We start from the raw sequence: 26,236 nt of genomic DNA, 5'->3' as shown, positions 1-26,236 counted from the left end.
CATTTCTTTGTTTATTCAATTTTGCACATAAGGTGTTTGTGTTTTATGGGTCAATGAAACTTTATGTAGTGTTGGTATGAATTCTATATGATCTGTTTCGGGGTTTTGAGTATATGATTAAGGCTGATTGCAAGAAATGTTGGTAGTTGAAGAGATTTATGAAGTTGCTTGTTCATAGAGTTGTCAATTGTTGAAGTTTATGAGTTTTATTAATTGAGAATTGATAAGGCTGATGCCAAGAATGTTTGAGTATATAGTATTCATTGAAGTTGATAATTGAAGAAGGTCGAAGTCAGAAAGTTGGTGAATTTGTTACATATATTGAGTAGCATTTGTTGAATTTGTTGAGTTGTTGAAACTATTGAGTTCTTTTCTCTGAGAATTTGTGAAAGTTAGGAATACATTGTTGTATATTTGGGTTTAAGATTGTTGCTCTGGATTGTTCCTGAAATTCTGCTCAGTCTCTTTAATGGGTTTGAACTTTCTGCAAATGGGTATGGATTCTTGGATTCTTGTGTTCATTGTCGAATTACTCAGGAAGTTTTGTAGTATCCAATTCTTGTCTCTCTGCTTCGTTGATTTTTTGCAATTCTGTTGAGGAGTTTGTGTAGCAATTTTCCCTTATCTCAGCCTATAATGTCGAGTCTAACTAACTCAGTTGTTAGCATGAATCTACAGTAAGTCCAGTTAGATGATGAAGTTTGAAGAAGTTGTAAATGGTAAATCCTATGAAGGGTAATTCCATGATGTAAATAGGAAAATCCCATAAAGGGTAGAAGAAGTTGTTAATGGTAAATCCCATGAAGGGTAATTCCGTGATGTGAGTAGGTAAATCCCACAAAGGGTAATCCTACATATATAGATGTTGATTTTCTGCTGTCGAAATTGTGAAGGCCGATGCCACTGTTAAGAGAAGTTGTGTTTTGGTAAAATCCACAAAGGGCGATCTTGCCGATGGCACACTATAGTTTGTTAATTTTCTGTTTTTTTAAATATTAAAGGCCGAAGCCAAGTTGAATGAGATTGTTGACTCATGAAGGGTAAACCCGCAAGAAATTGTTATAACCGGCGTGAAGGTGTGTTACAACTTTATAAGAGGCTATTCTTTGATTGAAGCTCCTGTTAGAGGCAGTAATATATTTTGAAGGAAAACTATGGGTTGGTAAATTAAGACCCAAAAATGAGAAGGGAGAAGATATTGTTGCTATTGCCGTCTTCTGTTTCTACAGGTTGTTGCTGCCCATTGGAAGTATTTTGTACAATATTAGTAGGAAGGTCATCCATAGTTTGGTCAAGATTCATCGAATTTTGGTACAAGTCTAGCAGAAAATTTATATGTCGGGTCTTTGGCAGGTTGCAGGTCCTTTGGTCCATTGGAAGTGTTTTGAACTTCCTTCCAAATTTCTCTTTTGCGTTTTGGCAAGTTGTTACAGGACATATTCTAGCTTTTCCATATCATTACTGTGGAGCCAAAAATAATTAAGAGGCAACACGTGGATTTTTGGGCAAAAAGGACAGGAGCACTGGAATTCCTACGCGTGAGCAGTGGACAAACATCCCACAATCAAGTCAAAAGTGCCCAAATAGGTATTTATTTTTAAACCTATTTCATCCATCCTCATCAATTCCTCTCCACAAGGTAACCCCCAAAACTTTTCTTTTAAATTATGTCAATTGGCTAATTAATGGATTTATTACCTAATTAATCTATTAATGACCAATTAAACCACCAATTACACCCAAAAAATACACAAAAGGTTGGTCACTTTATCTCCCAAAAGGACCAGCCATGCACTATACATTCAACCTCATTTCCTCTAAAAACCTAGGTCTACACTCTTGCTAAATACTCAAAATTCTCCAAACATTTTTCCCTCAAAATTCTAACTTTGGCATCGGAGGTTCTTCGGCCAAAGCCCCTCATTCATCGTGGACGTGTGAGGTTATTGGCCTTGACCTAAGGTGTAATTTGTTTTGTAGGTGCAATTTTGTCCAAGAACAAGGAGGAAGAAATTTGCGTCCACAATTATAGCTATGATGATCAAGCAGATGTCTCAAATTGCAATATTCAACATGCTATTTTATACTCACATTGCTGCAATTGTGTTCTGTTTTATGTTGTGGACATATAGGAAGAAAAACAGATGTTGCATTGTGGCATTGAATGTATGGTGGAGATTGAAGGACTTATGGTTTGTGGAAGAATACATAATTAAAACTTAAAAGAGGAGAAGTGGTGGATCTGTTGATTTTTGTTGATGGGTCTGATGCCTAACTGAGAAGTGATTCCATCAAAAGCAGCTTTTTAAGTTTCAAGTGATTGCAAGATTGCAAATTGTTCAACTTTGTGTTCTGTTTTCTGGTTTCGTAGCATTAATTGCAAAAATGTTCTTCCAATCTCAAACTGGGTTACCCCAGTTGAGATTGAGGGGGAGTATTAAGGGTACAAATGTAATACAGTTAGAAACAGTTACTAATATAGTTAGTAAGGTTGTTAGTATTTGGTTAAAGTAGTTAGGATTTCTCTTATAAAAACTGTGTGTGTAATCTTCATTTAATTAGTTAATACAAATCCTATTTCCCTCTCTAAACTCTCTCTCTCTCTCTCTCTAATATCTATGTGTTCATCCTTCTGTTCATCCTTTCTTCTTAATTTTCCCTTCAATTCCCAAACATTGCAATGTAGTTAACAGCTTGAGCCATCAAATATACAATGTTCTCTGATTGAATAAAATGTTCTCCAAATTGAGTGAAACAGTAAAATTTGAATAAAAAATGGGTTTGGGCCAACGTGTGTTGAAAATATATAAATAAAGCAAAACAAAATATACAGTAACAAGAAAAAGAAGAATCTAATTTACTGCTAAGAGATGAACAGACAGAGAGATCATGATTATCTGACAATGACAAAGGCTAAGGCAAAGCAATACAAATACATTTTTGTTTGCTTTCTTTTATCCAACATTATTTGCAATTCCTTACCTATTGGGAGGAATTAATCACAGAAGTTGAAGTGAAGCCTTATTGGCATCCCATGCCACAAATTCAACACTGAAACTTTTCCTACCTAAACCAAACAACCTCATGTTTGTACCTCATTAATTATTTGTCTTTGCCTTATCATTTCCTTCTTTATTTATTGAATCACGAGCAGCATCTGCATCTGGATGATCTTCTTCTTCTTCTTCAATTTCTTCTTTTTGTTCTTCAATCTCGTCGGATAGATCATCATCGTCGTCGTCTTCCTCACCTAGAATCTCGTTGTCGGGCATGACGAAGTGCAGCTTGAGGCGCCCATCTTCCCTGTGAGCATGCAAGAACTCTTGGGTGGGGATTCTGATTTCTTTGAGGACAAACCTGCCATTATGCCTGTAAGACTTGAAGCAAACCCAAGGCTTCCCGCTGTTGCTTATGCAGGATATCGGCGGAGGGAATCCCCCAACACTAGTACTCCTTGACCTCCTAAACCCTAATTCACCACCACAACAATTATTATTATAACTAATTTCTGAAACTGGAAAATATTGCTTTGTAAAACTAATCTTCTCCTCTTGAACAGTAATGTTTTCTTCATCCTCATGATATCCATGATCACTAGGAGGACTTTCCTTGAATAGTTCCTCAACCTCGTCCGAGCTTTCGAATCCAAGTCCCTCCGTGCATAACTGCAAGCTCTCCGAATTCATTGATGAAAAGCTATCACTGCTTTTGTGAGACTGAGACCTACTGTAATTGCTCGAAGGGGACTCCTTTGAGGGGCTCTTCTGGCCATTCATCTTCTTCATCTCCTCCTCATTTTTCCCAATCTTGGTTTTAGGGTCAAATTCTACGTCCGAAGATGTCAATGAGGACGAGGAGGATGACATGGAAGGTGATGAAAATATTGGAGAATTAACATTGTTATTCTCTTTGAAATGAAGCTCCCCAAACATCTCAGTGAGGGTCGATGATGGATTATTGTCAATGTTGGATGATTTGAGAGGCTGGATTTGGTTCCATGAGGAGGAGAAGGATTCAAGAAGTGTTGTTGGGCTATCGGATAATGGGGTTTCAAAAATGTGATGGAGGCTTCCACAGGCAGCCATGGCCTTGATTTGTTCTCAACTACAGTACTACTACTACTCTCTCTCTCTCTCTCTCTCTCTCTCCCCCTCTCTCTCTCCAAGATGATGCTTGGGACAAAAGAAAGAAAGAATTAAAAAGAGTATTATGCCTTTCCAGAAAGAAATATAAGACGATGAGATTTTGATGGTGGAGAGGAGGAGGCACGGGATCAGACGTGTGGTGTGAGTTGAAAAAATCAAAGGGTGTGTTGTTGCTATTAATAAAGATTGGTGGTACGTGTTGGTTCTTCTACGCCTAAATTTTGGTGGTTATTCTTGTACCAGGGATTTTTTAAGCTTTTGAATAGGGCCTATGGCATTTGCTGTTGCTTTCTACAAATAATTTAGTTAGTTTATATGGGTTTTTATTGTTACTTCATTTCTTCAACTACTCGATGTTGTTACATTTCACAAGGCCTAGCTTCGTTTTAGCTTACACACCAAACTCCCACTTTTCTGGACTTCTAGTATCTATGTTTCGGCTAATACCTTACTATGCAATACTTTCTCCACAAGCTTATTTCTCCGCAATAATTCTCCGCTTTTACGTTTCAGTAATGTTATATTTCACTTGCCTTACGCTGATAAATTGTGTTTCAATAAAATCGTATTTCAATATGTGATTCTTATGAATATGTACCTAAATATGAATTGGCATGCATCTAGGTTCCAAATCCCTTTTCTTATAGTTCAAAGTAATTGAATTAGTTTAACAAAGTAAATCCGCAGCTTGTTTTATTTATTTATTTTTCTCAGATAGATATATGTATCCATCATTTCTGTACGTTCGAAATTATTTTCTTCTAACAATGCTATCTAGCAATCCAAACCATCAATTATCAAGTCCTTATTTCAAAGACTATTCTAAATTTCTAATACTGTAATCATCTAAATATACTGACAAACACAATGAATAAGACCAATCAAAACGTTTATAATGATAAGGAAATATGAGTTCTGAGTTTCAAGCGATGGTTTTATAATATAAATATAAAAATTAGACGATTCCAATAATGAGACCAAGTCGCTCTAGAAAGTGTCATCTTGATGCCTCTTTATTAGACCTGACATTCGTGTCGTGTTTCTCGTGTTCGTGTCGTTTTCGTGTCATACTTGATATCTTAACGGGTCGTGTCGTGTAACACCCGTTAAAATAAACGGTTAAAATGACCCGATCCGAAATCGACCCGATAATATTAATAGGTAATATGACCCGACCCGTTGCCTGTTAAGGAAAATATATTTTAAACCAATACATAATCAAATGAAAAACATAATACTAAATAAGTATATGTATACCATATTATTACACTCAAAACATAAAAACGCATTTGTTTTTCAAGTATTACATATTTACATACCCAAAATAAGAGCATAATAAATAAAAAAACATTAGAACATTATAAAATATCAAATGTTCAAAAGATTTGCAAAATTAAGGAAGTTATGTTTCAAGGTTTGGAACCTTGCACATTTTCTTACAATCAAACTCTTCAATTTTCATCAATCACCAAGAGAAACAGTATTGGAACTTTGACTTGATATATTGTCTTCAAGAGTTATATTGATGATATTTTCAGTGAGGCTTTCTACATTAGCACTCTCTTCTCATTTATCCTATGGCTATTGTTTAAGTAAAGTATTTAATAGTTTTTTAATTAATGTAGAAGCGTGAAAAATATAGAAAAAAATTTATAAACGCTCGTAATGACAAACTTTACAACTTTTGTAAAGGGCTTAACTTTGAACTATAATCATATAAATCATAGATCAAAATTTAACCGTCAATTGTTATCTACACATTTATGCTTTTTCTCACCAATTTTTTTTTTTTCTTTCAGATTTTGTTTTTTTAAAACATGATCTATTAGAGGATACAAGAAGATGAACGGTTCGGATCGTTGATATTATGTTCAAAGTTTTACCGTTGGTGAAAATATTGCTTGGTGTTTATAAAGTCTCTACAAACTATATAACTTCGACTCATATTTCAATTAACCGTAAATATTGGGACGTGATATCAAAGATCCGAACCGTTCGTCTTCTTACATCCCCCAGAAGATCATGTTTTCAAAAAAGAAAATTTTAAAAGTGAAATTCAATATAAAGAATAAAGCCTAAACGACAATCAACGGTTGAATGCAAATTTAAGGTTTATGGATTATAGTGTCGGATTTCGAAGTTGACCCCTTCACAGAAATTGTAAAGCTTGTCACTATGAGTGATTGTGTGTGTATATATATATATATATGATTGTGTATATATATATTTTTTTTTTTTCCTTTTTTAACATTTCTTACACTTCTACAATAATTATTATTAATTTTATTACTTTTACACTCAAATAAAAAACACTGCTCATGATGATTTGGAGGGTTTTAAAAATCTAAACGATAATGTAAGTGTAACCATTGTCTACTCGTGGAGGAATGATGAATCACGAGTGTTTATATATTATTTCACATTTTTCATACTTGTAGGGATGTCCTATTGCCTATACTAATACTATACTTGTTGATTTTAATTTTGGACAACAACATGTTAAGTAAAATTTAGGGAAGTGTTATTGACACTCCAAAAATCTTATTCTACACTCCTCACAAGTGTATTTTTCTTTTCCAATATAGAAAGTTTGGAGTGTAGAATGAGATTTTTGGAGTGCTAATAACAATTCCCAAAATTTATCCTATTAATGAAAACAAGAAACTCTCATAATAAAAATAAATAAATGAATAAAGCTTAATTTTTTTAACTTATTAGAATAATAATACAAAAATATGTATTTAATATAGAATATACCAATATATACAATATGGCTATTGTATTTTATAATAATTTTTTTAGTAATTAAACTTTAAAATTATAATTTATTTTTCTTAACGGGTCGAAAACAAGTTACCCACTTGTTACCCGCGTGTATACTCGTTAACGCGTTCTTAACGGGTCACCCGATAATGACCCGATTAGTTATCGTGTTTACCCAAAATTCGTTATTTTCGTGTCGTGTCACAATGTCATGTAAGAAACTGCCGTGTCTACTCTTTATGATCGAGACTTAAATCGTATTGGCTCCAACAATTTCCATCATCCAACCACATGGTGCCACATCATTGTTATATTGTGATATGGGCGGAGCTGATGTGATTTGCTGGACGATATGAACCCATGGCCTTTTGCATGCATCAGTCTTTACATCATCTCTACATTTCTTGTCGATGCCTCCGAATAACAGAAACGAAAGTGACTTGGTGGAAAAACAATAAATAATGGAATTAGGAATTGTCCTTGATTTGCTTTTGGATATGTGGATATAAAATGCATGATTAAAATATTACTCATTTTAAATGATTGCATCACCCCAAAAAAAAAAAAAAAAAAGGATCAAACCCTATTTTTACGTTAGAAATGAAATTTCAAATAATTTTTTTTTTTTTTTTTGTAACAAAAAAGTTTAGGGGAAGGGGAGGCTACCCCATTTTAGGGCTAAGACATACCACAAGCCTCATTGAAAACTTATAGAGGGAGTCTTAACCTCTCTCTCTCTCTTTCTCTCTCTCTCTCTCTCTTCAAAGATCCCCACCAAGAGAAATTGTTGACAATGAAACTCAAACCTAAACCTTGATCAAGTGAAGAGAACAAAACATTCTTTTAGTACCTGAGATTTTGTTTCCATTCCACTTTCCGTGCATCTATATGAAAAAAGAATACAATTTTCCAAGATTCTAAAAGACGCTAGGCGCTAATCGGGCGGCAAGCTGGGGTTTAGCGCCTAGGCAGCTAGGCGGGGTCTAGACGAGCGCCTAGGCGAATTTAATTAAATATATTATATTTCGTTTAAATAAGTGTCAATTTAACTTAAAATATATATAATTTCATCATAAATTACAAAATAGAATGATATATATATATATATATATTATGAGTTATTGGAACATAATGAAAACGTGAGAAACAAGCATATAATGTGTATTCATTTAAGTATTTAACAAGTGTCTTACAATTTCTTGAAAAAAAAATGCAAAATGAAAGTTATCTATTTTTTGTCTAAGTGAGTCGCAACCTAGGCAGGTACCTTAATAGGTCAAGGCACCCTTTCTTAATTTTCAAACACCTAGGCAGAGATTTTAAAATAGTGCAATTTTCAATACCATGGGGGCAATTGCCCCCTCTGACTTTGTTTAGATTGTAAATAATATACTTGGTTGATAAAATTACTCCCAAAATATCTCTCTTCTTCAATCGTTCTCCATGAAACAAGCGAGTTCAACAAAAGCTAAGCAACATCGTCATCTCTCCCATGTAACTCTATCACTCGATCCTCATCCAAGATATCACGAGGTGATTATCCAATTTGATTATGGCAGCTCACCCGAAGAAAAAGAACAGCTTAAAAACTACATGTTTTTTAGTGAAACAACACAATTTTTTTTTAATATAAATTTAAAGTTAGTCAGCTTTCTTTTCTTAAAATAGTTAAAGGTCCATTAACCCTCCTTTCTTCCAATCGTGTTATAAATTTGAGCTCCTAACCCTATACATATATAATTTAACTTTTTATTTTATTCCTAAAGGCATATAACTAAAAGAGCATTAAAGGTGCATGAATGTATGCTAAGCACAAAATGGTATGAGTCGGCCAAGTGCTCGACAAAATGCCTCACCATAAAAATTGAAAAACAAAATTTTGGCTCTTCGCACACTATTGTTGGGATGCAACAAGGATAGAGTCACGTATTTTCCATTACAGTAGTGCTCTCAGTGAACTAACTTTTTGGCTTTGCCCTTGCATTCAAATACCAACATTTTTTTATACAACAATATATAAACTTACACTAAAGAGTTGGGAAAAAAAAAATTTGTGATCTCATCAGCCAAGAAATTTGAACCTAAAACACTAGGTGGCAATATCATGAATTTTGTTCACATAAAAGTTTAATATTTATGAAATTGAATTAACAGTTTTAACAGTTTCTACTAATTCCAAATCTTAATCCATCATTTTGATCATTTTTAAGGTTGGAGTTTTTCTTTTCAATGAAATATCTCAGAAATTTGATGTTAAATCAACAAGATGAATAGTATGCTGCTTTCAAATGTCTGCCACAGACATCAGTTTTGTATCAATAGGAATTGTTTTCATCAAATTTGATCACACAATGCAACGAATGTTGTAATTTCGTACATGAGGAAAAGAAAACTTCCTAACAAATTACAAGGGTATTGATGTACTATGCTACCTTCATGACAAGGAGGAGTTGTTAATTTGTTACCTCCAATCTAAAATCTGATTTTCTATTGCATAATGTGACTCTTCAAAGTAGGGCACGTGCATGAACCAGAGCAATGTTAATATCATGGTAAGATTTAGTTTAAACTAGGAGCATCACCAAAGCAAATCAAAACTAATCATTCTCTTTAGTATTATTTGAGCAAAGGAAGTCTTATTTTTATCATTTCTTTTATATTTATGACCATGTAACAAAATATCCTGTCTAAGGCATGATGAAGCACTAATATGATGATCTACTTTTCTTATTTTTTGTCTCTCTGTTGATTACTCTATGTCTTTAATTGGGTACTTGATGCAAATTAGAGTAAATACAATCCTAAATTTGAGGGTTGCTTTTTGCGGGTAAGAGTTGTAATTCTACTAGATAAATATCATACTCATAGAATTACTAGGTGTTCGTACTTGTACTAAATACCATGAAAAAGTTGTATTATATGGGTTAGTCTAAGTACCATAGGTAATTTATACAAAAAGAAAACTAACCAATATAACATCAATCGGATTAACAGACGGATAGGTAAATATGAAGCTAGATTGGACTTGATTTTCAAAATTCTTCTTCTCATGTGTTTACATGATTTTAAAAACTCTTCTAGTGTTCGCAAAACTTGGTTTTCAAAACTTTTTCGTTGTGTGTTTATATGATGTTCTTCTTAAATTTCTTGTTAATTTAATTATTAATCAACAATTTGTTTGTTTTTTTTAATTAAGTTTTGCGTAATTAATTGGTCAATTTTCATGGAAATGGCCTTGTTTTTCCGTTGTTGTACTATTGTTAGTTTTATGCACTTACGAGTATTACTAGTGTTTAATTTATTTATTTCATAAAACTGAACTCAAATCCAGTGTTTTAAAAAATGTGTTTGAGGCATGCCAAGGCGGCTTCAGAGGCGGGACTTCTGTGAAATCGCCTCTACACAGTGGGAGTAGGCGAAAACTCGCCTAGACGTGGTCAAGGTGTGCCTAGGCAGTTGAGGCGTGCCTAAGGTGGTCAATAGGCGTTGTTTTTGTGTAAGACCTGCTGGAATCTGGAAAATTTTCAGTTAAATATGGAAATTGTAGGCATAGTAAGACTGCTTGAAGAAGATGAATAGCATGGTGTCGTTTGCTGTACTTTCATTTGCTTACTTTTTTTTTTTTTTTAATATTATTTTTTTCTTTAAAGTGACTTCCAGCTATCTAGCATCCCAACTTTCAGCATCATAACTTCTAGCATATTCTTCCAACATATTTATAAAATTTAATATTATTTTATAGATTTGAAGACACTCATTTCTATAAAAATATCTTATAACTTTATATTCCTTAAAAAGTAACTTTGTATTATTTTTGTGTAACGTTATATTTTTTTCTTCTTAAAATGTTTATTCTTGTTTTTTTTTTTTTAAGACTCTTTAAGTGTTCCACCAAAATATTACATAATATATAATTATACTATAACTCTTAAGTCTCATGAGACTTCGCCTCACGCCTCAAGGTTTTCGTCTAGGCGGGGCTATTCGTAGAACGCCTCACCTACGCAATCGTCTTTTAATACATTGCTCAAATTATATGTTATGCGTCTGAATTTGATTCTAAAACAATTTGTATGTTCCAATTTTCTTTTTGTTCATAGAAGGAAGGCTCAATATAACTCAATCCAGTTAGATTGAATAATCTGTCCTAAAAATTAACCTAGGTGGCTGTGCCACATCCAACCATCGTCTTACATTTCCTCCTGTAATTTCAATGTCACGATGTGGTATATTCGAGTGGTTCAGTTACAGCAGCCACGTCTTTTTTAAGACAATGGTTGGCTCCTATCACGCAATGGTGATTCCTCATCTAAATATACAATTATTATATACAAACAAGCCACTGATATTTTATGGATGCAGATATTTGATTGATACGCATACACTACTCAACTGAGTATATCAACTCCTAGTGTTTGTGGAGAGTTCCATAATCCGATATATTTTGTGTCCTGCTAGTATGACGTATGATATTCTTTCCGCGCGACGTTTATTGCTCACGGGCCATGAATTTGTAGTCCACCAACTCATGGGAAAGTACTTTCTCCAAATAGAAGAAGGGTCAAGGGGTCATGTTTTACCCTATAGTCTTGGAAGATATATTTTAATAAACAGTGTTAGGTCATATTTTATACAATCTCCAACTGAGAGGGCCACATGCCAAACATAACCCTTTGACCAAAAACTCATCTCCAACCGAGCAGGCCAAATGATCATAGGTCAAACATAATTAATATATATTTTATTATTTTAATTGAATTAATATGGTTAATTAAATTAAACAACCATATTAAAAAAAAGGTTTTCGGACATATTTTGAGAGCCACTTGTCGCTAAATGAATAAGTCTCTGGATTTCTTATGTTTATATAATCTCAATAATTTTTCGGATAGGATTGTGAGTCGCAAACGTGAGTAACTCTCTAGATTTCTTATCGTTATGTAATTTTGTTTAGGCCCGGGCCCAAAATAATATTATTAGGCCGAGTGTAGATTTATGTTCGGCCCAAAATTTTTTAATAGGCTATGGGCTGCCTAGTGGTCCCGAGCCGTTCAGTAAGGATGGTCGAATCCTATATCAAGAAGGAGTAGTTCGGATGAGCGAAGGGGTCGAAGAAGTCCTGATACGATAAGGGGTCCTAGTGCAATTTGGATTCTCGACCAACAATGAATTAATACAGCCTCAAAAAGGGGTGAGTTCAAAGTCCTAATAGGAGTAGGATTGGTCGAAGTAGAGTTGGAATAGAACAAGAAGTCCCAATCCAGGTATGATTTTGACTCGATCCTAAGGAGGATTTGTTGCTATAAATACAAGACATCATGCAACAATCAGGCTCTCTCGAATTCAACACACAATTGCTTTATGCAAACCTCTTAAACAACTTGAGATTTTTCATTTTCTTTTTCCGCTGACATATCTTCAGTTTGGATAAACAATATTGTGGAGGCAACCGGCGAACATCTTCAGTTTGGATAAACAGCACTGTTGTCTTAGAATCAATCGACCGAGGGGAATCTTCAGTTTGGATAAACAACACTTTGTCGAGGCCGATTGGTTATCTATCCAAGTCTTGGTCAAGAAGGGTTTTCGGATCCTTATAGGCAGAGGTCATCTTATTAGCCTTCTCGGCGAAGTAAGGTGTTACGAATTACAACATTCGGCACATTGAACGCCGAGCGATTTTATGATTGGATACTCACAAGTGAGTTTTAGAGTTCGGCATTCTGACGGCCGAACTACATTTACCATCAAGATATACATTACCTTTGAGTACTTATGTCCATATAGTCTGGTGTCGATTCGACGTGCTTATACACTCACGAATATAATCACTGTGACCGAATCCGGCGCCGACGATTCGTGAACTTCACATAATTAGCAGCCTTGTCTTCAGGCTCGAGAATCCAAAGGCCGAGACTTGTTCCTTCCTCAGCCGCAATTGCAAGATAAAGAAGTCAGCAATGCACTCAACGTAACATCAACAAATTTTACTTCTCGGCCGAGCTAGACCGACGAGTTGGCACGCCCCGCATTCAACCGAATGACGTAGTTAGCTTATTAGTTACTCGGCCTGCGTGCCACATAGGTTTTGTAAATTTTAGAGTCAACATTTTGGCACGCCTGGTAGGACCTTGTGCTAGACCTTCGGAGTTCATGACCATTGAGACACGGTTCGTAAAAAAGAAAACAATCATGGGAAAGTCAACAACCGACTTACCAGTATAAAGCCCTGGACAAGATTTGTCTCAAGTACAAAATCCCCTCATTGTTGTGCCACCTGAGGCTACAAGTGCGACACGCCGAGAGAAGGAAATTTGTCTCGGCGGACAGCCTCGCAACCCAGAAATTCCCAACCAAACGACAAGTATTTTCGTCGAAGGAATAGTGGAAGATTGCGACGAAGATGGTGAGGAAGGTTCTGATCCGCCAACTAGGTCATTTCTTCGAATACGACTTGATGAACAATCTCGGCAGGTCGAGTAGTCGATTAGCCAGAAAATGAATGATTTGCTTGACATAATACGAAGCAATAGTGATACACAGACCAAGATGCTTGAACTATTGGTCAATAAAGCCTTTGAAGATGGCCATGTCGGCTAACCTCGACAGCCTCCCTTTAAGAATGTTCCATTACAAGCCGAGAAAAGATCCGCTCAGCTAAAACCAATTCACTTGGAAAAAAGAGGCGGATCAAGCAGTAAATCTGATGGGCCTAACCAGGGAGTAGAAGCAGCATCCGTCAATATGACTGAGGTCCAAAGAATGATTGACTCGGCCTTAAAAAAGGGCCGAAGTTCCCAAAGTTCATCCATCCGTACCCGATTTATATTGAAAAGTTTGAATACCCTAAAGGCTTCAAGATGCCTGACTTCAGTCTTTTCGTCAAAGAATCGTCCTTATCTTTATTAGAACATGTAGCTTGGTTCAGTGCGCAATGTGGAGACGTTAATAACGACTTGCATAAACTACGACTATTCAACTTTTTATTAACAGGTTCAGCTTTTGCTTCGTACACCAATCTCCCACCAAACTCCGTCCAGAGTTGGGAGGAATTGGTCGAGAAATTCCATGAACAATTTTATTGACCAGGAATGGAAATGTCCATTTCATCGTTGGCTAGGATGGCTCAAGCTTCAGACGAATCACCAATGGAATACTTAACAAGGTTCAAGTCGGCTAGGAATTGGTGCCGAGTACATCTCCCTGAAGTTGAATTCGTCAGAATTGCCCTAAACGGCCTGAACGTGGAATACAAAAAGAAATTCCTGGGGGCAAATATTTGAGATATGTACGAACTTGCTCAGTACGTTGAGTAGTATGATTATTTGTTCCGAGAGGAAAAAAATATCAAAGTCCCTATCCCAGGGAACAATATACAAGAATCCCACGATCAGCTACGCATTGGCCAAAAGCGAGGACCCCCAATACGCCAATGTGGACACGGCTGAGATAGTGATAGATAAACCATACGTTTGCAAGGCATTAGCTCAAATCAATCCCAAAGATGCCAAGACCCACTCGGACTCTGAAGAGATGATTAAAACATCAAAAGTTTACACTTTCGATATCACTAAGGCCGATGCAATTTTTGACCAATTGTTGGCAACAAAGATCATCAAACTTCGGCCAGGACAAAACATCCCTAAGGCCAAAGAATTGAAAGGCAAAACATATTGCAAGTACCATAATTCAAACAAGCATGCAACCAATAATTGCATTCTGTTCCGTGATGCGATTCAAAGTTGGATTGAGAAAGGTAAGTTAAAATTCCCTGAGAAACAGATGGCAGTTGACGTCAATCCCTTCCCCTCGACAACAATTGGTATAGTGGATGCTCATCTCCCTAAAAATAAAGGAAAAGGGAAGGCCGAATTCGTCCCGATACAGCATGTCCGTAAACAGAGTGGTCAGCCGAGACTTAAGATTGATTTAGTTTCAAATGCACCACCCACGGAGTCTTTAGGGTTGGCCATCATTGAACCTATGTTAGGTTCTAGTTCTGAAGAAACTGATGAATCAATGGTTTTGTGCGACCACTGTAAAACACGAATTGAACCTAAAAAGAGAACATCTCCAGCACCAACTTCATGTCCGCCATCCACGACCACAGCAAAACCGCTGAAGGAACTCAGTGCCGCCCAACGACGGCAAGTGTTTGAGAGACTCAGCCAACAGGTACAAGCAAAAGACCCAACCTCAGTCAGACGATGTCTTGACTTTGATGCGCCATTCTATAATGAGGATTATTACTCGCCCAACTCCAGTAGCTCGAGTTCATTAGTAGGTCGAAAAACCTTCAAGCCACCTAAGTTACGTGACCAACATTGGTACAGTTACAATTCTCCAACTGGCCTGTATACGGTGTTATCTAAGTCTCAAAAATGTCGTCGCCAGTGGATAGATTGCATGGCTCAACAACAAGAAGCACAAGCTAATTCGACTACCCGGTGGTAGCCAAAAGAGGCAGTAAGAAATGGCGACGACCGGCTTACCCCGACCATTATGGCCGAATTACTTCAAAAGAAAAAGGCAGTTGATCGCAACTTTGAAACCACCATTGAAGAGTCTGAGAAACGCATCAAGCTCTTTCTTTGGCCCGGAGAGATGAGAGATCGTCTCGAGCATTTCAGATAAGAAGCCGAAAGTAAACTTCCCCTGTTACCACCGCAGGAACCGTTAATAAAAGTACAGCGCAATCTGCACCCTCCATTCCTCAATGAATCCTTGGAGTATATGCGGGAATTTCATAAGAAATATTCCGCCAATGACTTGTATGGACTGCCCAAGGCATGTCAGGAAGCTCTCAACCTAGAACTAACTTTCCCTAATGCTGAACAAATTATCCAGAAAACCACCGATCTGGCAATGAAAACTAGGTTCCAGCATATACGTGAGGCTCGAGTCTTCGGCTTTGAGGTCGACCCATACGCAGATATAGACACCGCCAAGTTACCTTTTTCACTCGAAGACCTTCAGCATCTGCAATATCATTTTGAAGTCTTCTCAGCCATGTTCTTTTTCGGCATTACGGCCGATGAAGAAAATCGTGTGGCATGTTTAGATGCATACCTGGACACAAGGAACGCCCGAATTGCCTACTAAGAACAAGCCCGTAAAGCACTACAAGAACGAAATCATTCTTCGACAATAAACAGGCTCGAGGAAGATAACCAGAATGGAATAGATTCAGTCCACGTGCCCCAGAAGCAGGTACATACCAAGGCGTTAAATAATCCAATTGAAGACACTCCAAAGACTGATACTACATCAACTAATCTGGAAGTCGACGACCAAGACCCGATGGGTCCTTCAGTCCTTGAGCATATGGAAATCAGTATGGTCGATGTCCTACCAGCTGAATTTCAACCGAGAACCCATCAGTCAAATTTTTTGGATGGGGACGTGGTTGTCGAAAAAGTAAAACAAGTGGATTTCATTGCTACTGAGGAAGATGGGGAAATCAGTAAAGGCGACAAACTTAAGGCAGCCCTGGCCGAATTGTTTCCTCGCTCTCCTTCTGTTAATCTCCAACATCTATAGTCGTTATACGTCATGGCTTATATTGAAGGATATCCCATTTCTAAGGTGTTTGTCGACTGTGGAGCCACAGTCAACATCATGCCAATCTCTATCATGAAGGCATTACGTTGCTCCAATGACGAGCTCATACCATCAGGGATTAGGATAAGCAGCTTCATCGGCGACAAGTCTCAAACCAAAGGAGTACTCTTATTAGAAGTCAGCATCGCAGGTCGCAACCACATGACTGCATTCTTTATAATTGATTCAAAGACCGACTATAATGCACTGCTCGATCGCGATCGGATCCATCAAACAAGTTGCATTCCTTCATCGTTGTACCAAGTTCTCATCTTTTGGGACGGTAAATCGGTCATAGTCCATCCAACTGATAATCAACCGTTTGAAACCAACATGATTTAGGCTCACTATTATGATGATCACGTCAGCTACATCACTCTACAGGCTTTTAACAAGGAAGGACGACCGACTCGAATTTCAGTTCAGAAAGCCATCGAGGTAAGCGCCGAGATTGTACAATAGGATTCGGCAAGACACAGCTTGGCTGATCTAATTACCAATGCCGATGACTGACACTGCCAAACAAGAAAGGAGTTGGGCTACTGTTTCATCTACCATGGAACGTCTGCTGGCTCATTGGTATGCCATTGCCAAGCAACCACACTCGGGCGTAAACTTAATCAAATTTTTGGCCGAAGCGGATAGTTTTATCGTTAGACAAAGTTCAGGACGCACCAGCCGAACTCAAAGACAAGCGGCCCTAAGTCAAAGACCCATTAGAAAAAATAAATGTTGGCATAGCCGACGAGCCTCGATCGTTGTTTAGTTGTTCATTGTTGCTGCCCCCCCCATGAAGGTCGAGCTTTGTAAACTGCTCCATGAATTTAAAGATTGTTTCGCGTGGAATTATCATGAGATGCCAGGCCTTGACTGAAACCTCGTCGAACATGAGTTACGCATCAAAGTGGGGTGTAAGCCTTTTCGACAACCCCCACACCGGTTCTCGACAAAAGTACAGCTCGGCATAAAGGACGAATTAGTTTGGCTTTTGAAAGCTGGGTTTATTCAGAGCGTTCGATACGTTGAATGATTGGCCACTATCGTCCTAGTGTTAAAGAAAAATAGAGCCCTACGCATCTTCATCGATTTCATAATTTAAATCTGGCAACTCCCAAGGATGAATACATAATGCCAATCTTGGATTTACTAATTGATGCTGTAGCCAATCATGAAATGTTGTCCTTCATGGACGGCCATATCGGTTACAACCAAATCTTTATCGCTGAAGCTGATATTCACAAGACCGTATTCCGTTGCCCTGGGGCATTGGGCACTGGGCACCTACGAATGGGTTGTCATCCCATTCGGCCTCAAGAACGCTGGCACCACATACAACGAGCTATGAATACGATATTCCATGATTTGATCAGTACGGTCGTAGAAGTTTAGATCGATGATGTCGTTGTGAAATCGAAAAGCCGCTAAACGCACCTAGATGATCTTCGGCAAGCATTTCTTCATATGTGTCAACATAATCTCAAAATGAACCCAGCTAAATGCGCCTTCGGTGTATCGATCCGTAATTTTTTGGGTTTTCTTATGCACCATCGTGGCATCAAGGTCGATGAAAATAAAGCTCGCGTAATCATTAGCGCTCCACCCCCGACGACCAAGAAGCAACTCCAGTCGTTGCTTGGGAAGATAAATTTTCTCTGCCGTTTCATAGCTAATTCCGCAGGCAAAATGAAAACATTATCTACACTCCTAAAACTTAAGGACTCCGACAAGTTTGAGTGGTGCGAAGAACATCAAGCAGCTTGCATGCAAATCAAGGTCTCCTTTACCACTCCACTAGTACTAGTACCACCTCATCACAGTAAGCCTCTTAAACTGTACATTTCTGCAGCCGACGAGTCCATCGGTTGCCTCCTCGCGCAAGATAACGAGGCTGGGCGTGAACAAGCTATCTTTTATCTCAGCCAGAATTTGAATTCACTTGAGATCAATTATTCACCCATCGAGAAACTTTGCTTAGCTTTATTTTTCGCCACGACCAAACTTCGACATTACATGCTCCCATCAGTTACCCAAGTCATCGCCCAAACACATGTTATTCGTTACATGCTTACTCAGCCTATCGTCAAAGGCCAAATTGGGAAATAGACCATGGCATTATCCGAGTTTAGTTTGCAGTACATCCCCAAAAAGACCATCAAAGGTCAAGCCCAAGTCGATTTTTTGGCCCAGCACCCCTCTCCTTATGGCTTTGAGGGCTACGAAGTCAACATCAGTTTAGTCCAAACACGCGAGAACTACTAGATGATGCACTTTGATGGATCTAGCATTGCTACCTCGGCTGGTGTTGGTATCGTCATTCAATCCCCCGACCATTACCAATGGTATTTCTCTCTCAAGTTAGATTTCAGCTGTACAAATAATTAGGCTGAGTATGAAGCTCTCATCATCGGCTTTCACATCCTCCACGACTTAAGAGCAGCCCGTGTCCTCGTCCTCGGTGATTCTGAACTAGTGATTAACTAATTAAACGGCATTTTTAGTTGCATGAGTTGTACTTTGGTGCCCTATCACATGGTTGCCACCTATTTGGTCGAGTCATTTGAGCGGATTACATTTGAGCACATTTCGCGTGTTTGAAACATTGACGTAGAAGAACTCGCCCAAATAGCCTCCAGAGCACAACTCACAAGGGGTAAGTTAGGCCAAGTAACACCCACAGAACTACGATCTTACCCAGCCTTGGTTAATCAGCAAGTCCTCCAGCGCAATCACGTTATACGCATGACAGTGATGTTTTTACCATCATTACTAGAGCGAGGAGACCCCATAGAAGTATATGTTGTCGAGACACTACCGGACGATTAGAGAAATACGATTTTACGATATCTTGACAACCCTAACGATAGACATGACCTATGGACGAGGGTCCACGCCACGAAGTATGTGTCGTACTAGAATGAATTATATCGAAAGGGTGAGCATGGGTTACTATTATTGTGCATCGGCCTATAGGATACTGCCTAAGCAATGGCCGAGGTGCACGAAGGGATTTGTGGAGCTCACCAATCCGGGCGTAAAATGCGTTGGCTGCTTCATCGACATGGCTATTTCTGGCCGAGTATATTGAAGGATTGCATTGAATATGCCCAAGGACGCATATAGTGTCAGGTTCATTGGCCTACATAGAAAGTCTCAGCCAAATTACTCCAATCGGTTACCAAACCATGGCCGTTCAGAGGATGGGCAATGGACGTAATTGGAAAAATCACGCCGTCTTCTGGAGTAGCAAAACACGCATGGATATTAATGGCAATCGATTACTTCACAAAGTGGGTTGAAGCAAGATCATACACCGAATTAACGTCCAAAGAAGTCTGCAATTTCGTAGAAGAAAATATTATGACTCAATTCGGAGTACCAGAAACGATCATAACTGACAATGGCACAATCTTTATGGCCGACAGGTTTAAAGAGTATGCGGCAAACCTAAAAATTCAACTCAAGCAGTCTACGCCGTATTATCTGCAGGCGAATGGACAGGCTGAAGCAAGTAATAAAGTTTAGATTGGTATTCTTGAAAAAATGGTAAGAGAAAGGCTAGGGATGTGGCATTTGAAGCTAAATGAAGCATTATGGGCTTATCGAACTTCACTCCGACCAGCCACCAAAACAACTCCATATGCCTTAACCTATAGGCACGATGTAATATTACCGGTTGAGCTTAGTATAAATTCGTTGTGAGTAATTGAACAAAGTAGTTTGATCAATGTCGAATACAGTCAGGCCATGAGGTGGGAGTTAGAAGATTTGGAAGAGGCGCGACTTGATGCTTATAACTTTTTAGTGGCGCAAAAAAAGATTGCCGCGCGAGCCTATAATCAACAGGTTAGACAAAAAAACGTTCGGCAAGGGATAATTAGTTTGGCAAACTGTGTTACCCGTAGGAATTAAAGACCCCAGGTTTGGTAAATGGTCGCCGAATTGGGAAGGGTCGTTCGTCGTACATAAAGTTCTCAGCAAGGGGGCATATCATCTTAAATACTATACCGATTTAATTCACAAATTACCGATCAATTGCAAATTTTTAAAGAAGTATTATCCGATCACTTGGGAGATGCAAGAATAGTTTATTTCATTAATAAGCTAGCAAAAACGAGTATACAAGTACAAACGGTCAATTCGTTTATAGCTAAATATCCCTAAGGTGAGGAGGGAAGGAGAGTTTCAAGAACAGCCTTCAATTCCAACCACCTCATTTCACCCATCGTGACCTCGGCCTACCGATTCCTCTTATCCATCTTCAGCTGCTCGATCTGCCGTACACTAGCCGCATATTCAGTCTGGCAGGATTTGCCGCTCGACTCGAAATTTATTGCAAGCTCGGAAGCAACTGCCAACCTCCGGTTTTGAAGTTCGGCAATTTGACGATCGAGGTTGGTCGTCGCTTCTTTCTTCGTCTTCAGCATGTCGACCTGTGGACGCAAAGCTTCTTGAACGACCATCGCAGCTTTCAAGTCATCTTCGGCCCGAAGAGTTCTCTCAAAAATACCTAAATATTCTTGAGTTCGTTCCAGAGTAGAAGATGCTCGAGTAATGGCTTCGTTGCTTAACTAACCATCAGCTGCAAGATCGTTCAGATATACCCTTACGGAGTCGAGGCCCTGGCACTCAAGAATTTGTGACGTCGAAAAAGACAGTAGTTCCTACAGCTTGACGAAGGCATCTGGTTCGGCCGTTGATGTGGAAGGTTTGGTTCCGATCGTTCAGGAGCTAGCTGCTCCCAATGTAGTCGTAATTAAGGCATTAAGCTTAACCTCCCACGAAGGCTGCACAGAAAAGAAAATTTGTAAGCAAAAGGAAAATTATATGGAATGTATAATAGAGGGAATTTTTTTCTAAGCCCACCTAAAGGAGACTTCGGCCATGTCCTCTGGTTCATTGCTCGAACCTAGAGAACTTAATGGCCGAGCCCAGTGTCTAAGACTACTTCTCAATTCACGCGGCCGATGGAGTTTATCTACATTTGATGGCCACTGAAGTGGCCAGGAAATGTAGATCACACCGTTCGATGCATAAAATTGTTGGTGAAATGAACGTTCCGACACCTGACATTTAATATTTTTTTGGGTTCAGATGCGTCATAATAAAATTAAGGAAGAAAGGGGAATGAGACTTACAAAAGCTGAGGCAACTTTTTGTGGAGGAATGTCAAGGTTGTCATCTTGTGGATGAAGCGGTGTTTCTACCGTCGACTCAAGCTCGACCACGGGTCTCTTCCGACGATCGGCCGTGGGAGAATCCAGTTGAACAGCCGCCTTGACCACAGGGGGAAGATTAGCGGAATGAGGTCTGGTTAGTTGAGGGCAACTAGCCAACGGAATCTCGTCACCCTCGTCGCTATCATCTTCCTAAAATAAAAAACTGTTAAGATTTGTAAATTTGATAAAATGAAGAAGGGTCAGTAGCGACATAGTCATACCTCTTCAAAGATTATCGTCGACTGTTTCTTCGGGAAATTTGTCCCGACGAGTGGAGATATTTTCTCCAGGGCAGGCGCAGCCGTTAGCCCCAGGACTACAAGTCCCTTGACCAGCGAAGCAGTCCCTAGATCAACCACGACCCCAGGGACGACTCGGGTTGCTTGGCAGGATGCTATTGGTTGTTCCTTTGTTGGGGCTTGGACGACCGGGGTGGGGGGAGAGTTGCTAGTTGTAGTTATCCTAGTAGTGTGGTTGGAAATCACGTGGATCTCCCATTCCCCCTTCTTCGCCAAGTTCTTGATGCGTTTTGAGGGTCGGGGAGCTTCGTCGGCCACTTCAGCTTCCGGACAAGGCCGTTTGCCTTGTGAAGGTTGCACGGCAGTTTTGCTTCTTTTAGAGAGAGCAGATTTCTTCTTAGCTGTAGTCACGGTGATCACGTCCGCTTTTTTTAACGACTGACCATCTGAGAAAACGAGATTACATTAGCAAGGATCAGTGACAATAGAAAAGAGAAATAGAAGAAAAGGTAGCTGTCTACCTTGGGTTGGCTCTTTGGATTAGGGGCAAAGATTTTCTTTGGCCGATCGTTGAAAATTTTGTCGGTGACGTTTTCGACTGCAGCCCCAAAAAAGGCTCCAGTGTACTCTTCCCACCAGTTGCTAAAGGTGTCTGTGCCGAGAGATTTGAGAAGAATTGGTCGGAGGTGAAATGTTCTGCACCGATCCTGAAACTCTTTCTTGGAGTCTCTGCACTCTCTCTCCGATGAGCCAGAAAGGCGTTCTCGGCTAAGGAGGGAACGGGAAGTGAGTAGAGGTCCCGGACAACCTTGAAGGTATTCGAGTTGTCAGGCCATGAAGTGGGGGTGGTAGACTTCCCAACTCGCTCGGCGAGAATCACAACCAAGCGGAAGGTCACGTGCTAGCACGATCGTCCCCCAATTCTGACGAATGGCAGCATCTTCACTTTCATTCCAGGCTGATGTTGGAAGCCTGATGGAGTAAGAGTTCTCTTGACGATGACACACTAAAAATTTATCGTCGGAGAGGACTTCTAAGCCGAAGAGGTACTTGAAGACTTCTTTAGCCTTGTGAGGAGACAGCGACCGAGATGCCAACTGAAGGCTGAGCAAGGTAGTAGGTTGAAAGGCAGAGATGTCTGGCCGAAGTGTGGCAAAATAGACTTGTAGTCAGAGTTGGAAGACCCGGAGGGGACCGTTCTGGTTTGGGTTAATTTTTCTAATAGTCGCCTCGGCCAGATAGCGGAAAAGATTGGCGAGAACGGCCGAGCTAAACGCTAGAGTATGACCACTGGCCAAGGCTTCAACCACTCGCATGTTCTCGACCAAACACTTGTTTGACCAAGTGCAACAAATAAATTTGTTGTACTAGTAGAATAGGAAGGCTTTGTGTTCTCCCTTCCGAAGACTTACTTCTCCTCGGCCAGCAAAGTGGAGGATGAGGGTGTTGTAGTTGAAGAAGTTTTTATGTAGCTTCTGAACCTCTTCTTTCGAAGGCTCTTGACCATCTCGACTTAGTGTTTCGACGGCTCGATCGTCGAAGAGTGCCTTAAGGTCGAGATTCGACAGGCGTCCAAAAAGAGTGGCATCTATCGGGATGCCAGAGGGAGGAGTCCCAAGAATAGCCGAGACATCGAGGATGGTAAGGTCGAGAGGGCCAAAGGGAAGGACCATGGTATTGGTGGCCGAGCATCAGAGACTCAGCGTTGCCATAAGAAGTTCTTTATCCATTGCTAGCTCCATGGTTAAGAGTTTAATGGCATCATAAATACCTAGAGCCTTCCACTCGTGGCCGAAGGAATTTTCCATTCAGACGACCTAAGCTGCCCAGTTGGCATTGGTCATAGGCTAGGCTCCTTGGGGCTTCGATAGGTCCCACTTTGACCAGTCGAACCCTTGCAGTAAGGGTGTCAAGCAGTGAGCCTTGAAGAGTGTGGTGATGGACGAAGGAACTGCATCTTTGAAGAGTGGCCTTAGGATTTGATGAGTAGTGCTCAGGTCACTCTTGAAGCGCAGGGTTTTGATGGCGCTTCAATCGATAAAGTTTTTGCATTTGCTGCATTCGTCGTTGAGCTTGGAAATAAAGGTGTTGGAAGTCATTTTGGAAAGCCTGGGAGAGTTTTGGAGAAATGCTTAGGTGGATTTCTGGGATAAGGGTTTGTTTTTTCTAGGATTTCGAAAGCAAAATGGCAGAGAGATTTTTCAAAGGTTTCTCGAAGCGTACAAATGGGAGGATTTCAGGTATTATAGGTGTATTGAGAAAAAGGTCAAATGTTTGATGATCTGAGGCGTTTTGATTTTCAAATTTGAGGGAAAAATTGATCACGCAATAGCCAATCATTTTGGATATCTCTAGAATCTCCAAAGATAGGAGCAAGGTTCTCGAGGTTTTAGGACGCACGATTGCGTGCGGCGGCAGATTTAATGCATTGATGAGGAAAAGACGCTTCGGCGGGTGCACGTTTTCGAGGGCCATGATTAAGGGCTGTTAGGTTTATGGGAGAATCAACACGTGGCAGGACATCGGGAAAAATAGAGATTGTGCAATCATATTTCATAAATGCACATAGTGGTGGTTATCGAGACGGTTAGGTCTAATGGTAAAAGACGTTTTCGCTTCTTCAAGATCAAGGCTCGATCGAGGATTGACGATTGACGACCTCAGAAGCAAGGGGGCAATGTTTAGGCCCAGGCCCAAAATAATATTATTGGGTCGAGTGTGGATTTATGTTCAGCCCAAAGTTTTTTTAATATGCTATGGGCTGCCTAGTGGTCCCGAGCCATTTAGCAAGGATGGTCGAATCCTATCTCAAGAAGGAGTAGTTCGAACGAGCGAAGGGGTCGAAGAAGTCCTGATACGATAAGAGGTCCTAGTGCAATTTGGATTCTCGACCAGCAATGAATACGGCCTAAAAAAAGGGTGAGTTTAAAGTCCTAATAGGAGTAGGATTGGTCAAAGTGGAGTTGGAACAGAATAAGAAGTCCCAATCCAGGAATGATTTTGACTCGATCCCAAGGAGGATTTGGTGCTATAAATACAAGACATCATTCAACAATCAGGCCCTCTCGAATGCAACACACAATTGCTCTGCGCAAACCTCTCATACAACTTGACATTTTTCGTTTTCTTTTTCTGCCAACACATCTTCAGTTTGGATAAACAACACTGTGGAGGCAACCAGCGAACATCTTCAGTTTGGATAAACAGCATTGTTGCCGTAGAATCAATCAACTGAGGGGCATCTTCAGTTTGGATAAACAGTACTACGTCGAAGCCAACTGGTTATCTATCCAAGTCTCGGTTGAGAAAGGTTTACGGATCCTTATGGGCAGAGGTCATCTTATTAGCATTCTCGGCGAAGTAAGGTGTTATGAATTACAACATTTGGCACATTGAACGCCGAGTGATTTTATGATTGGATACTCACAAGTGAGTTTCAGAGTTCAGCATTCTGACGGCTGAACTACATTTACCATCAAGACATACATTACCTTTGAGTACTTGTGTCCATATAGTCTGGTGTCAATTCAACGTGCTTATACACTCACGAATATAATCACTGTGACCGAATCCGACGCTGACGATTCGTGAACTTCGCAGAATTAGCAGCCTTGTCTTCAGGCTCAAGAATCCAAAAGTCGAGACTTATTCCTTCCTTAGCCGCAATCGCAAGATAAAGAAGTCAACAACACGCTCAACGCAACATCAACAAATTTTACTCCTCGGCCGAGCTTGGCCGACGAGTTGGCACGCCCCGCATTCAACCGAATGACGTAGTTAGCTTATTAGTTACTCAGCCTGAGTGCCACGTAGGTTTTGTAATTTTTAGAGTCAACAAATTTCAATAATTTTTTAGTTAAAATTTCGAGTGACACGTATGTGAGAAATTAAAGGAAAGATGTGGCCATTTGAAAATTATTGAAAAAAAATTAAAAGAAAGATTATTGGAAGAGGTAAGAGAATAAAATGTGAAGAATTGAAATAAAATAAGGTAAGATAGTATGGAATGGTGAAAAGTATGTGAGAAAATGTGTAGGAATGGTTTATGTATTTATAGGGAAAAAAAAAGAATTAAAAAAAAAACAAAATTCGTCCCAAAAAAAAAAAAAAATCAAATTCCAACGGTAACATGACGTCAGCTAATTGTTGCATTTGAATTAGGCCGAGCTGGAGGGCTAGCTGGTTGGCTGGAATAGGCCAGGTCGCTGGCTTGATTTCAGTTTTTTGGCCCGATGGGTTGCACTAGCCCTTTGGCCTAACCCTCGATTGGAAA

The 26,236-nt window shown here is 39.5% G+C and overlaps 1 protein-coding gene across 1 annotated transcript; it reads right to left on the bottom strand.

The window, feature by feature from the left end:
- Positions 1-2,833: 2,833 nt before the first annotated feature.
- On the bottom strand, positions 2,834-4,303 carry LOC103966394 (protein FANTASTIC FOUR 3). The gene has a single exon (XM_009379552.3). It carries the CDS (start codon positions 4,083-4,085, stop codon positions 3,099-3,101), a length of 987 nt encoding a protein of 328 aa, XP_009377827.2. The 5' UTR covers positions 4,086-4,303; the 3' UTR covers positions 2,834-3,098.
- Positions 4,304-26,236: the final 21,933 nt, after the last annotated feature.

The sequence above is a fragment of a genome, unplaced genomic scaffold (genome assembly GCF_019419815.1).
Source record: "Pyrus x bretschneideri cultivar Hongxiangsu unplaced genomic scaffold, Pyrus_bretschneideri_v1 Contig209, whole genome shotgun sequence".
Classification (NCBI taxonomy): Eukaryota; Viridiplantae; Streptophyta; class Magnoliopsida; order Rosales; family Rosaceae; genus Pyrus; species Pyrus x bretschneideri.
Note: the sequence above shows the minus strand (reverse complement) of the source record. Positions and strands in the feature narration are given on the sequence as shown.